This window comes from Malurus melanocephalus, unplaced genomic scaffold (assembly GCF_030028575.1).
Source record: "Malurus melanocephalus ecotype Western Australia unplaced genomic scaffold, MMel_1.1 scaffold_281, whole genome shotgun sequence".
NCBI classification, from domain to species: domain Eukaryota; kingdom Metazoa; phylum Chordata; class Aves; order Passeriformes; family Maluridae; genus Malurus; species Malurus melanocephalus.
The window spans coordinates 861,865-875,414 of record NW_026623513.1 but is presented as its reverse complement, the minus strand read 5'-3'; the positions used below and the strand labels follow the sequence as shown (position 1 = coordinate 875,414).

At 39.0% G+C, this 13,550-nt stretch overlaps 1 protein-coding gene across 1 annotated transcript in view; it reads right to left on the bottom strand.

Moving 5' to 3' along the window:
• SLC9A9 (solute carrier family 9 member A9) overlaps positions 1-13,550 on the bottom strand; it is a 123,057-nt gene that overhangs the window by 106,505 nt on the left and 3,002 nt on the right. The window contains exons 2-4 of the mRNA XM_057376543.1: positions 11,031-11,233; positions 8,067-8,144; positions 7,405-7,481 (exon numbers count right to left, since the gene is read on the bottom strand). Of these exons, the coding sequence (XP_057232526.1) occupies positions 7,405-7,481; positions 8,067-8,144; positions 11,031-11,233 (358 nt within the window). The remainder of the gene's footprint in view (positions 1-7,404; positions 7,482-8,066; positions 8,145-11,030; positions 11,234-13,550) is intronic.

Here is a 13,550-nt window from a genome sequence, read left to right as displayed (position 1 = left end):
GTACACTTCCAAATGCTGCACAGCATTTCATCTAAGAGTAAACGTGTCAGTTTGAAGAGACTAAAGGTTGCAGGTTGCTCCATGCAACCAAAGTAGGACAGGTTTTTCCTCCTCTGTATTAAATTTCTGTTRCACCTTTCACCATGAAGCAGCTTGAAGCACTTTGCAACCAATTCACAAGTACCTGATAGAGGTCAGGCTGTTGCCCATTTTGACTCAGAAGGAAATGTGGCCTGGCTCCCTGCCTAGCAAAGCCATAGAGGTATTATGGGCTGGATCTATGCACAGCTTGGGCTGAAGTGGACATGCTTTCCCCAGTTACAGGCTTTGTGTGCAGGTTTCTCATGCAGTGTGGAAAAATATCGGTAAGAGGTGGAAAATTAACTAATACATCAGAGTCAACATATCATCTCCTTTTGCTTTCATCTCCTCTGTAGCCTGGAATTGTTCTGGAAAGATAGTACTGAGAAAGGCACTGGATTTCAGGATAAGGGGCTATATGGGATGCATGTTTTCCATTTCACCAGCTCTGTAAAAATGTTTTTCCTGAAAGTGAATGTAGAGACCGCAAGAGTAGACTTGCAAACTTGAGACTGCAAATGATGCTGCAGCCAGGAAGATTTTTTGCACAGGTATATGCCTGATCTATAGCCAGAAAAATAGGGAACTGGCAATCTTTGGAAGCCACGCTGTGTGTCAATTCTTAAAGGATCCATGAGTATCAGGGAAGAAGACACTAGGAGCTCTATCCAAAAGTATTCATTTCTGCAGTTAAAGCTTTGACTTCCAAGGCAACTGGGAAGACACTTTGTAAAAAAGCCCCATAAAACCAAACAAAACCCACACAAACAAACTCTTCCTTCCAGGGTAGGGTTTCTTGGGAAATATCTGGACTTGAGTGTTTTGCCTGTTTTGCAACAAATATCATTTGCATGCTTTTCAGACGAGTGCATGATTTAAATTTTTTGATGGATTCTTGGAGAACCTGCTGGGTATCAAATACCAAATTAAACATCTTTTTTGTTTTAGATAAATCTCCTGCTATTCCATGTTCTGTTTGTCTCTGCAACCCCACACCTTTGGTGTTCCCTATAATAAATTTCTTTCACTATCCTTATGCTGAGGGGTCCTTCTGGATGATGCAAATAATTACACCCTGCTGCTTGGCACATCTGTTTATGAGAAAAAAACCTGTTTTCTGCATGATCAGCTCTGCTGCAGTAAACAATGTCAGACGCTTATTGCAAAACAGCTACAAAATCTGACTGAACTCGCAGCAACACACACTTGAAGGCATCARAGTACTCTTGGAAGAATTTTCCACTCTTGTGGGTGTCAGTGGTCTGGGAAACACTATTTCATATCAATTTCTTGATTTAATCCAGCTTCCTATTCATAATTTCACAAGCCATACAAATAGGAGTCACTTTTTTTATACTTTACAACTTTTAGACCGGCCAGAACTCTCTGAGTTATGGTTATGAGGAAGCCTCTTCCCTCTTTACTTCCTGTGCAGATTTCCCCAGCCCTGGTGTCACAGTGGGTGTGCATTTTCAAGCTTCTCTGGACTCACCACACATCTTTAAACAAAATTTTAGAAGCAGATCTGACTTGCAGGTGGCAACTGCACAGACTGCAATGGAATTGCCTTACACTTGGACTGACCAAAGAATCAAAGCTACTGCTTTGGGCAACTGAGCTGCACATTAACAACTAAACACCAGCCCTTTCCTGCTGGGAAAGCTCAGTGTTCAGCTGCCTTCTTTGGAGAAACCTGAAGAGCCTTAGCTTAATTTTTCAGTGAAATTCTCTCTGTTGAGTTTCCTCAAGTCAATGCAAAACTGGGGCAATACTGTCTTATGACTGAAAGAAAATGCCTGCATTCACCCCAAGATGGGACATGGAAGCAGCCAAAACTTCAAAAAAGGGTATCAGCACAGGCACCACTGAGGAGGGCAAGTGGTCTCTATGTAATTTTTTCCCTCTTTCTCCCTCAGTTAATTTCTACAGCAATGAGATACTTTAATACTTCCCCTCACCAGTTTCTGTTTGTACAGAAAATAAAACTTTTATTCTTGCTCTTGGGAAGGTTAAGCATTTGCTATTTATAGGTGGTGTGTGGAGCAAAGATGGACCTGGGGGGGGGTTTATGTGTCATTTGATAGGAAAATGCAGTAGAAAACAATATTTTAATTAGGAAAAAATATTACTTTCCCTGTACATGAATTAAGCCTAAATTAATACAAAAGTTAYCACCTGGGAAGGCAAGAGCTTAGCTGGCACAGCATCAGGTAATCCTTGTAAAGGTATTTGCTTAGTTTATGGAGAGCTCTGTAACAGAGAAGATTTTGTTTTTTGTTACCCTTAACCTGGCCCCATTTTCCCTTGCAGAAACAGTTCCAAAATCCAGAAGAGTCCCACAGCACCGCGCAGTAAATTCAAGCCAAACAACATTTGGCTTTGCTCTGCTGGARCACATAGCTACAAGTGTTTCATTTCCAAGCTGTAAAGTCTATCCATAGCCCTCCAGTGTGCACGAACAGCCAGATTATCAGCTCAGTACKGTTCCCTATCAGCAGACCCCGTTTGTATATTCCATTAAGCTTCCGACAGAAAGCAATAAACACAYCCATAATCTCACTAAACTTCCCTCCTGACTTTGCCAAACTACCAAAATACCTATGAAAAWRAAAAAAAAAAAATCCCAAATCTTGCAGGGCTAAGTAACCACAACTACTGCCTGCTGAAGCTCTCAGGTGTGTGTCTCCCAACTTTTAGAATAATGTTTGGGGAGATGTAATAATGAGAGAACTAAACCTCTGGCTGCAGTTTTATCACGATGCATCTTACCCAGGTAAACTCTGTAAAGAAAAGTTGAACATTTCTTGTTAAAGCTGCATTTGAGCAACAATGTTATTTATTCAGCCCAACCCATTCTTCTTTAGGAGGCACAAAGAGGGACTGCTAGACCAGTACAATTATGAGTGATGAAAAAAAAAATTTCATGTGATGCAGAAATCTTGATACCACAGGCATTTGAATGAAGAATGTCTACTTTCATAGAAAGTTTTGATAGAAAAATCTAATCTCATGCTTTTTTCTTTGAACAAAAACATCTGGTTTGGTATTTGATATTTGATATTCTTTCCTTTTTCTCTTTTAAAAATTTCTACTTATATAGGTGTGTGTCTATGTATAGAAACAAAAATTGTTCTGGTTTTCCTATAAAACGATTTAAGATTCAGTTTTTAAAAGAAAAAAAATAAAGAGATTATGTTATTTTATATTAATTATGTTTTCTTATTATAATCTCAGCATTTAGCAACCATATGCAGACAGCATTTGAATATTCATTTGCAGAATGGTGAGGAATGGCAAACGAAAGGATTCCTGACCGCCTGTGAGAATCAAKTATGATGACTGATTCCTCACACTTGAATTTAAATGTCAGAAGAGACTGCTTTCTCCAAACTGTTAGTCACTGCAGTTCAACACAGATGCACAAAAGAAATACTTTGATTCTTTGTGGGTTTTAAATTAGAAGTTGAATTTTAAGCACTAATTGCCATAAAGTGATCTGACACGGTTACTGTAAATCCAGCATCCACGTGCTCRCAGGGGTACTGGAATGAATTGAGCCAAACGAACTACCTGTGGCTCTAGCTGAAATATGGAAAAGTCCTGTCTTCCCAGCCAGAGATGGTCATAAAAACTGAGCAGCTGATAAAAACACCAGCATCTTTTACCTTAAAACATCCTTGAATGATTTTTACTAACTATTATTTGTTGTTTGCATTTTGTAACTACACTTGCTCAAAACTACTTTCTCTGATCCAAACCCCAGTTTTTCTCTCAGCTTTATTCAAGCAAAATTCTCACTGCAGCCACAAAGACAGATCAAACTTAGCCTAAATTTTCTGCAAATACATTTTTTATTTGAGTTGCACATTCAGAAAGCTTTAAATTCCAGAAAAATCAGGCTTTGCCAAACGTATGAGACAGGCTGGAAAAGTATGAGTAAGTGGCTGCAAACATGCTGCATTCTGAATATCCAAAATGTGGTTTTGGCATTGCAATTCGAGAGAACCCAAGTGAAACCAAATAAAAAATCACAGATAAGACCAACTTAATGATGTCAGTGCTCCCGTGCATAGGCATCTTGGCCCTGGCTGTGACTGAGAATGCTGATCAAAGAAGTCAAAAGGATTTAAAGARGAGGAAAAATGCAAATAGTTCTACACCCTCTGCCGCTCAATCTGTTGTTCTGATAGGTTGTTACCATAGTGTCAAGGTTTTTCCAAATACTTAAGCACTCTTCCATTATCAAAATATAAAATATCTACGACAGACATCAATTCTGGAAGATGCACCCCAACACAGCTTACTAAAAATAGAATCTAAGGGAAGAGAACACTATTAATTGCAGAAGTTGAAATTAGTTCCTTGTTCCTGCTTCTTCCTAAGATGCAAAAAATGAATTACAAAAAAGGCAAGAGGGGGCAGATGTTAATTTAATATTTCAGCAGTCTAGTTTTCGTGCACTTACAAGTGGCATCAGCTCAGTGGTGCTTCAGCTTACAATGGTCATAACACACAACTAGTATAGGGGTACAWATAGAAAAGTAGAACAACCCTATGCAACAGTCCCACAGAAGCATGGCTGGCTACACCTRTATGTGCAGGAAACCCCTGGAACTCTGGAGATATCAAACAGAGCACAAATCACCATGTGATTTCACAAGAGCAACTATGAGGGGTGGTGGGTACAGAGAACATGAAGCCACCTTCTRAGGGCTGTGGAGGGAAAGGATGGCAGGCAAATGTTAAAAGGTGAAGCAAGGGAAGTTCCATTTGGATAAACAGAAAGACAGTCTGTGTAGTGAGGGTGTTAAGACTGGAACAGATTTCCCAGAGTTCTGGATGACTGCAGACATCCAGAGATTGCTTCCAACCTAAGTTACTCTCTGAGTCTATGAAACTCAGGAAGTCTCCTACAGCAAGAGACTGCCTGCCCAGTAAAAGAGTGAGCCTCAGAGAGACTCGACCTGTATGGTTTTTCCTAGGAAGAAAGAGCTGTTTCAATGATTATTCCACACTATTCAGAAGATGGGAAGCTGGAACCACTGGTGGAGAAAAGATCTGTTGAAACWCTGGATCTTATATGATTTTATGTCACATGGACCCAGAGTCAGCAGACTGTTCAGCAGACTGTTCACCATGAAGGGGACAACTTCAGCAATTCTGCAGTCAATAGGGCTTGGAGAAGGAGAATTTGCCCTTTTCCTCATGGATCCTTGCTAGTCAGATTTGGTGTGAAGGGCTTAATTTGYTTTGCTGGAAAAGCTTTATATCCTTCACGTGTGTTAAGTGGCCAAGGACAGTGTTACAGCTAACATACAGGCAGGCATTCCTTAGAGCAGTGTTTTCAGCTGAAAGCAAGTACATTTTGGCACTATCTTCTCTAAAAACACCCAATCCCTCTTACTCCTCCTTCCCCCACCCTCAGTGGGAATATCTGATTATATCCTTTTCACTCAAACACCACACAGCTCCTCTTTCTTGGGGCCTTTCACACAAAAGCAAAGACTCACAAAGAGGAGACAGGCACCATTGTGTTCGTGTGTTCCATGGCAACGTTTTAGCACTCTAAGAGTTTGCAACAATCCAAATKATGTTTCTGTTCTTTATTAATGATATTTCCCAGCTGTTTCTGGTTGACAAAGAGAGGCCTGGTCCTTCTTTGTTCCAGGCTGTGCCCTGGTGCTGCAGCAAGCTCCAGGAGGGCTCACACAGGGCTCTGTAACTCAGGAGCACAGCCCCAGTGAGAGGCTGCAGATACACATAGCTGGAGCCTGTAGATATTGATCTGCTGTAAATGTCTGTRTTGTGCTTATATAATGAAAAGTAAGCACGTGCTTAATCATATCTGTGCACAAAATATTTGTCTACAGCAATGGAATCTAGAAGTACCTCAGCATTCTGTCTTTTGTTACAGTAATTGTGAAGAAATACAGTTTCTCTCTTAGGACATATTTTTCTTTTAGGACTTATTTGTCATTCCCTTCAGTAAAGTTTTCATGTCATTTTTCTTCTTCATGCAGTCATTATCTCCTTCTTATCCTGGCATGTACATTATGCAAACATGCTTCACATTCACACAARCCCTGCTCTGAATACATTACTGCCKTCTCTGCAGTGATTCCAGTGGGTTTGTACAAGAACACGGTGCAAGGCCCAGTTCTTTCTACTCTCCACCTCAAGGTTTCCTTTGGATCTTTATCCCTGACTTTGGGCTTGAACTTTGAATTGCTGGTAAGAATTGTTCCTAGTTGGAATTTTTGTAGTAGTAGGATTCTATCTGCATTTATTCTTTTTTGGATAAAATAGCATGGACACAGGAATGAAAGTATTTGGAATACAGAAATGGCAGGGGATGTCAGTGATGCTCARGCTAATCTGGGAACAGTGCACTGCTCCTCTCAGTGTGGATCTGGGCAGGCACAGTGACCCTCTCACTGCAGAGTCCAGCTCTGCTCATCCGTTTTCACCTGCACCAGGAATTTTCCCAACGTGACAGCTGAAGTGTCTGTGATATTCATAACTATTATGAAAAATTTGGAGTTTTAAGATCCAAAAGGATTTTTACATGTTTTGTTTAATTTTGATTGTGCAAATCACACAGACAAACAGAATTTTCACACCATGTCAGTCCCTAGAAATATATAATCCATTTCTGACTAGCAAATAGCTTCTTTAGTTAGGCAAATTTTGAAACACAATTAGAAACTTTTTTCCTAAGCAGATCTGCAGATCTGGAAATAAAACAGGATATTTCACCCCTCTGCCTTTTTTCCTTCCTCTTTTTCTGTAGAAGCCATTTAATCACACCCAGGCTAAATTCACACATAGTTTCAGACTGAGGCTTTTCATATGATCTTCAGCTAAAAAGTTTCACTTAACYTTTGAAATTACTCCAGTTATTTTACATACATGCCTCGAAACGTCTATGCCTATCCCCTCTCAGATTTAAAGTCCTTAATTTACTGTTAAGAGATCTGTTCTTCTTTAGAMGAAATTCTCATTAGAAGCATGGAATTTTAACTGAGACAATTGTACTATTTTTCAGGACAGATAGTTAAAGCTATGGAGTGTAGAAGGCAGTTCATGTTTACACCAGTCATAGTCCAAAAAGGAAGGACCCAATTTTCTGAATGCCTGGGACAGTTCTTGGCTATCCAAGAGTCTTGCCTTTTCCATCTCAGCATTCCTTGAGAAGGAATTACTTTATCTGTTCCACAAGTTGCTGAGTATATTRACCATGAGGGTCTACAGTTCTTTTTACAGTTTAGTTTTTAATTGAAAAACAYACCAAGCATGTGATAATAGCAGAAGGCATTCACTTACCCTATGACAATGCAGGAGATGGCAGTTCCCAAAAAGGCGTAGGTTAAAATTGATCCTAAGTTACGAAAAAAATGTCTCTGCAGAGGAAAGTTTGAAAGAAATTCCTTTGTAATGTAGTCAATTAGAAAGCATTCAAACCAAAGAGAAACACAGCATCTAAAAGGGCCATATCTCATATAGAAGATGGAACAATATTGGYTACTTCACTTGTATTGGAAAATACAGTTTAAAGACTTTTTTTTTGTTGTTTTTCCCCTGATGGAATGCCATCAAAGTTCCCTCTTCTTCGTGTATCTGGCCAAATGCTTCAGCACCATAGCAGAAATTCAAATTGGAGGTATCTGATGCAAATGGTATCATAACCCCTTCCCTTGAACAAAGTCCYGATCAGGCAGGATATGAAACACAGAGAGGCTGCTCCTGCCTGCAGTTCACAGCATTCAAAGCGGTCTCTTCAGAAAATAAGGAGGCCTAAGTGATTTAAACTGCGCAAGGAAAGGAGCAGAATGAGGGCCATGAATCATTCATTTTAGTCCATTYTGCCAAGCTCTTCCCTGGCAATGTAATTGTTAGCTGGCTCTGTCCTCTGCCACCGGCCTGTTGGGTCCACAGAGCAGCAAACACATTAGGTCCCTTTTGTCCCATAAGGAAARGACACATACCTTCTTCAAACTATATCCAGCATGAAATATAATGGGTGGCAGCAAAATATTGAAGAAGATGGAAGGATCAAAGGTCATCTGCCAGAAAGGACAAAGGAGAGGGTAAGGACAAATAAAGTAGCATTTAATTTGATAAAATAGATTTTAATTGTATTTCTTATCAGGACTATTTCAGGTTCATCTCCACTATCTGTGGGATTATTCTRGGTTGATCTCTTGCAAGTATAAATGTGTAGCTCCTTACAGCTTACAGATGCAGAGTACTACTTGAAAAGCATTCTTTCAAGAGGGAAATCAGTCATGTGCTACATTACAGGGAGCACATAAAAGCAACATTACYTGAGATAGCAGCTGCACTACCAGACGTACAACTTGACAGTCCTGTGACAAAAGTCCTGCTTCAGGCATGGATCTTCTGTTCACTTTCAGGAGAGACACATCAGCAGTGTTGTATCTCAATTCCTTGTGTACAGAATGGTGATAAAAGGCCCACACTACCAAAACCAACGTAATGTTTCCTTTGAAGGAAATGGTTTATAAARTTGCCATTAAAAGTTTTAAAGTAATGCTAGAATGAGGAAGTGCACTGTTCATATTGGCCTTCAACTTCTGGCACAGAGAGAAGACCATGGACATTGCCCAGCCATTGCAATTCCTTAAAAATGGCTTTCAATAAAATAGAACTCCCTTTAAAATGACAGCATTGCTGGAGAAAAAAACCCACTTAAATAAGCCTGTGTACTGCTTGCTGTTCTGTCAGTGAACTATATTATATCAATACTTTTAAAAGAGATGGGAGGTAATTAGTGCAAGGGCTTGCAGCTTCTTTGTTCAGATGAAGTGATATTTTAAGGAAAAATATTCTGGATTATTTTTCTTCAAAAGAGTAAGACTTGCCTACAAAATTATTTCTGCCTTCTCACTAACAGACAGCTTGACTAGATAAACAGGAAGTGAGAGCTGAGAGTTTTTTCCATCCTGCTCACTTTGAATTATAAAGCTGAAAAAAGCGAGCTGGCAAATGACCTGCCAGCAACATTAGCRGTGCTGGCACCATCACTGAAAACAWGATGGAAGAAGGATTTTCTTCACTTATGAACTAACAGTCTCACATGTTAATTTTGGAATTAATTCAGCAAATATGTTAAAATATATTTTCTGTGGGCGTCAGAAAAAAAAATCCTGACTGCATGTTTTATTATGCAAAACCATGTTCTAAAGAATACATGTTTTTAAGTCATGGCACAATCTATTGTCTCTGATAAAAGGCACTAAGTAAATGCTTTTGCTATGGTCAAAAGGGAATTACTGTTGYACAAAACCCAGAGCATGGTGTGATCATGCTTTCTGTTTTTCACATTAGTGCTTTTGCCAGTCAGGAAGGCTGCCAGGCATTGTTATTGTCTCCTAAATACAGCTGAATTTATCCCCTTTTCCTTTTTTATTTATTTTCTTYAGAAGAGGGCATCTGCCAGGTAATTTTAAAGGAAAAAGAAGTGGAAAATGCAGGCAGGCTGAGGTCYCTCCAATAATTTAGAGGAACTAAAATTCACAATTGAGACTTAAGAGCCTTCCAGCAAAGTGAGACTATGGAAACAAGATCAGGCAGTTCTCTGTAAGGGCAACAGAAATTTCTGTGCAAGTCAGTGCTCCTCCTTTCTCCTAAGTCATCTTCAGTACCCGGTCTACTGAAGATGATCAAATGTCATGGATTAGTTCATATGCCCTGGAAACTAAACACACTCTTTGACTAAGACACAGCTGCATCTGCAACCAACTAGCAGGAAAAAGGATGAAGATTCAGCAAAACCTGATTAGTCTGWCTGCCACAGTATTTTCCTGTCTCCACCCACCACAACTCTAATGGTCTGTGACAGTCCAGTTCTTTCTGMGAAGGGCAAGGCTTGCAGTAACAGCAGACAGGCACACAATGGTGCTGCATCAGCAAGAAATTTGAGCAGATGGTTAAATCCTAATTCTGCTGAGCTCCCCAGTGTACATTCCAAAGATAACTTAAAMGTTTTTATAATGTTAACAGTATAATACACATGATCATGTATTACTGTGCCAGACAAACAATAACAGTTGGAAAAAGCAAAATAATACATTGCAATATTGTAAAAAGCCACTGCTAAAGGTTTAGCAGCTTCATGCAAATATACAAGATGTGCTCATCTTTGAGCACAAAACCCAGGTTTTAAAAAGCACCTCTACTTTCCAGTGTTCTTCAAATGGCTGCCATTTAAAAGAAAAGTGAACATTATAAGAAGCAAATATTACATGGGCAGGGAAAGACTATATTAACAAAGTAAAATATTTTGTTATATACTGGAAAACAGGCAAGGCCTTGAGATTGCGAAAGACTGTGGATTTTCTCCCACACCTCCCTTTTTGCATCCAGCCTGAATTGCTGCAATGCTGTCTCCCCAAGGCAATGCTGAGGACCAMTGCAGGAGTGGAAGAACCTATGAGAATGTTGTGATGAATTTAAGTGTACATTAAGTACATATTTACAAGTTTGTGTTTTGAAAAATGTTTTGAATTAGCAGTTTCCTGTGCTGTCCACAGGAATGACCTCCCCTTGCATTATCCTGCCAGAGCAAGTCACTTTGAAGACACAGGGAAAAATGAAGATATCAGTGGGGTTTGTAAAGGTTTAGTGGCAATGAATCCAAATGAACAGCTGTGTCTACAATGCACTCAGTGTCTGCAGGAGCTGGGACTGTCGTCTGAAACAGCTCAGGCAACCATTCCACAAGTGCACAGCCAGCTGGGAGCTAAAAGATGGCCAGGGTTCTACTACACCTTGTTTACTTTACTGTTCTTCTTCCTTATTTACCTTGCTTACCCTTAATTCAGAATAGATTTTGTTTCATTTTAACTCGAAGCTTGTTTTCCTTTCTCTGTGATAAAAATAAAATCAATACCTTACAGAGTTTAGAAYCAGAATAAGATAGGTTTTACCTTTTGAAGCATTGCATTGCCCTGGTGACCATGGACATTGTGGTGGCTGATCTCTCTTTTGTATTGATATTCGTAGACATGATTAGTTACATTAATAAGSAGAGTGGATGGCCCAGATTTCAGCTTTTCACATTCATAAACAATCCCACTTTCAACATCTGATGATTTTGTCACATATCGTATAATTAATCCCATTACAAGGCCTGGAGAGTAAAGAAAAAAAGAAAAATGAAAAAGAGATTCAAGTACTTTTAAGTATTTAATGCTACACATTTACCTGTTTAGCGAAAAATTAACTCTGCCAAAGCTAGGACACCTTCTCAGTGTTTCTGCATTCATAGAACCTCTCTCAACACTTCATGGATGACTCCAAAATATTCTTCCAAAATGGTCATCTCATTAGAATGCAGATGTTGGTTTGACATATGCACAGTCATACTCCTATTGTTGTGATCCAGTTGCTGGCATAATTAACCGAGTTTCTCATCCACTGCATTTTCAATAGTTATTTAGAGCAGGGAGATGCGTGCACAGCTCATGTGCTGTACAGAGCATATAAACATCAGCTGTGCTGTTGGGGATTTTACACACTTCATTTGTGAGGASAAAACTCTGACACATCCTCAGGCACATTCTGCTTTCTGTAGAGGACTGCATGTTTGAGAYTGTATAACATTGAAAAATAAAATCAGCAAGAAGGGAGGGAATAAGGAAACTATCTACAATGTAGGGCTCTTACTTAAGACAGATATTTTGTTTCCTTTTACATTTAACAGAAAGGAAAATGTAGTTCTGCAGCCATCCTCTGGACAGTRTGGATCTTCCTCTTGGCTCTAGTGGGAGGCTGCATGTTTGCTTTAGGAGAGGTGAGTAATWTTTAGCTAGATAACATTACTGAAACTATTTCTACCCTCAGAGACTTCGATTTGGTTTCAAATTTAATTTCCATACTTCTTTTATGTCCTGTATGCTTTGAGTCCCATGGGATGAACAGCTTTACAATTACTAATTATTAACAGATTCGTAAAATGCTAAGAATGCTCAGATTAGATATTGACGGAAGACACCTAAACATCTAGACAAATATACTTACTATTGGCAGGTAAGAAAGAAATTAAATTACAGGAAATAGCAGAGAAGCATCTGCAAAATATGATATTATGGTTTTGGTTTGGCCCCATCATCAGATGGTGATACAAGTGATCATAAGGACCTCAGGAGTCCTTGTTATCATCACATCTTCTCCTAACAGAGCCTCTTGGAACTGCAGATTTCTGGTGTACCTATAAGTTTGTAACTTCTTGGTGTGATGCTGAGTAACAGCTGTCTTGCCTGTTTTAGAATGCGCATGCATTTATGCTTGTTTAGAATCTATTAAATATGGTTGCTYTCTTTAAATGATAGAGGATTTCAATAAGCTGTAGAAAATCCCAAGACCACTTCCTTAAGTTACAAGCATTTGTGCAATAAATCAGATAATAAATCTATCTGTAGTAAATGACAGAATTCCTCAAAATTAGGGGAAAACATTTATCTGTAAAGGGAAGCAAGCACTGCATGTGCTACTATGAAATATGACKTCCACAGTGGTCAGCCCAGATGTTCAGAATCATGAGTCAGAACCCAGGAAACCATTAATTAGTTAAAACTGTCAGGGKTTTCAGCTTATTTTTGTTAGTTTTCCTCTAGAAGAACCACAAATTTAAGTTTTAAATTCAATTTCAAATACATTAAAAATTCAGCTTAATTTGATGCTTGATGCTTTTCATTCTCTGGAGCAGAAAACTTGCGGGTTTTCCTTTTCCATTTTTGTCCCTATGACTCAATGCTTTAAACTATAGCCTCTGATGCACTTATATTACCAGGTATTACTTAATCTGCTCAGGTAACAGAAATATTGTGCAGTTATTCACCAAGGTCTGTGCAAGGATACTGGCAGAAAAACACTATTCAARAAGTGTTTTAAGCCCATTTATTTAAATGTAGCATTGAAACAGAAAAAAATGTCACTAATGTTACAGATTTCTTAAAAAATTCTCAACTGGCCTTTGAAGTTGGATCTTGCAGCAAAATCTCACTCTAACTGCAGCTCAGTCATRTTTCAACCAAAGGCAGTGGAGATTTTCCAGCTTCTTCAGCGGAAGCAGACAAAATCCTTAGTCATAGATATGACCATTGGAAGGGATTTTAAAAGAAAATGTGCCAAACTCCTGACCTAAACAGGATTGTTCTTTCCCCAGGATTTTATCTAGTCTGCTCTTAAACACTTCCCTTAGTAATGACACTCAGGGATGCAGTTTTAGTCATGACTTGATTTTCTCGAACATAAACTTTGTGAAATAATGTTGAGTACCTGTTGAATTAATTCTTGTGAAGTAATTCTGCATTATTCGAAATGCTTTTGGTTTCCTTACTTTGTAGAAAGATCTTTAAATTAAGTACAGCTATACTTAGTGTTGAACCACTGCTTTGATAAGAGGATAAAATTAATACACCTGAGTTATTACGGTTTCTAAATGG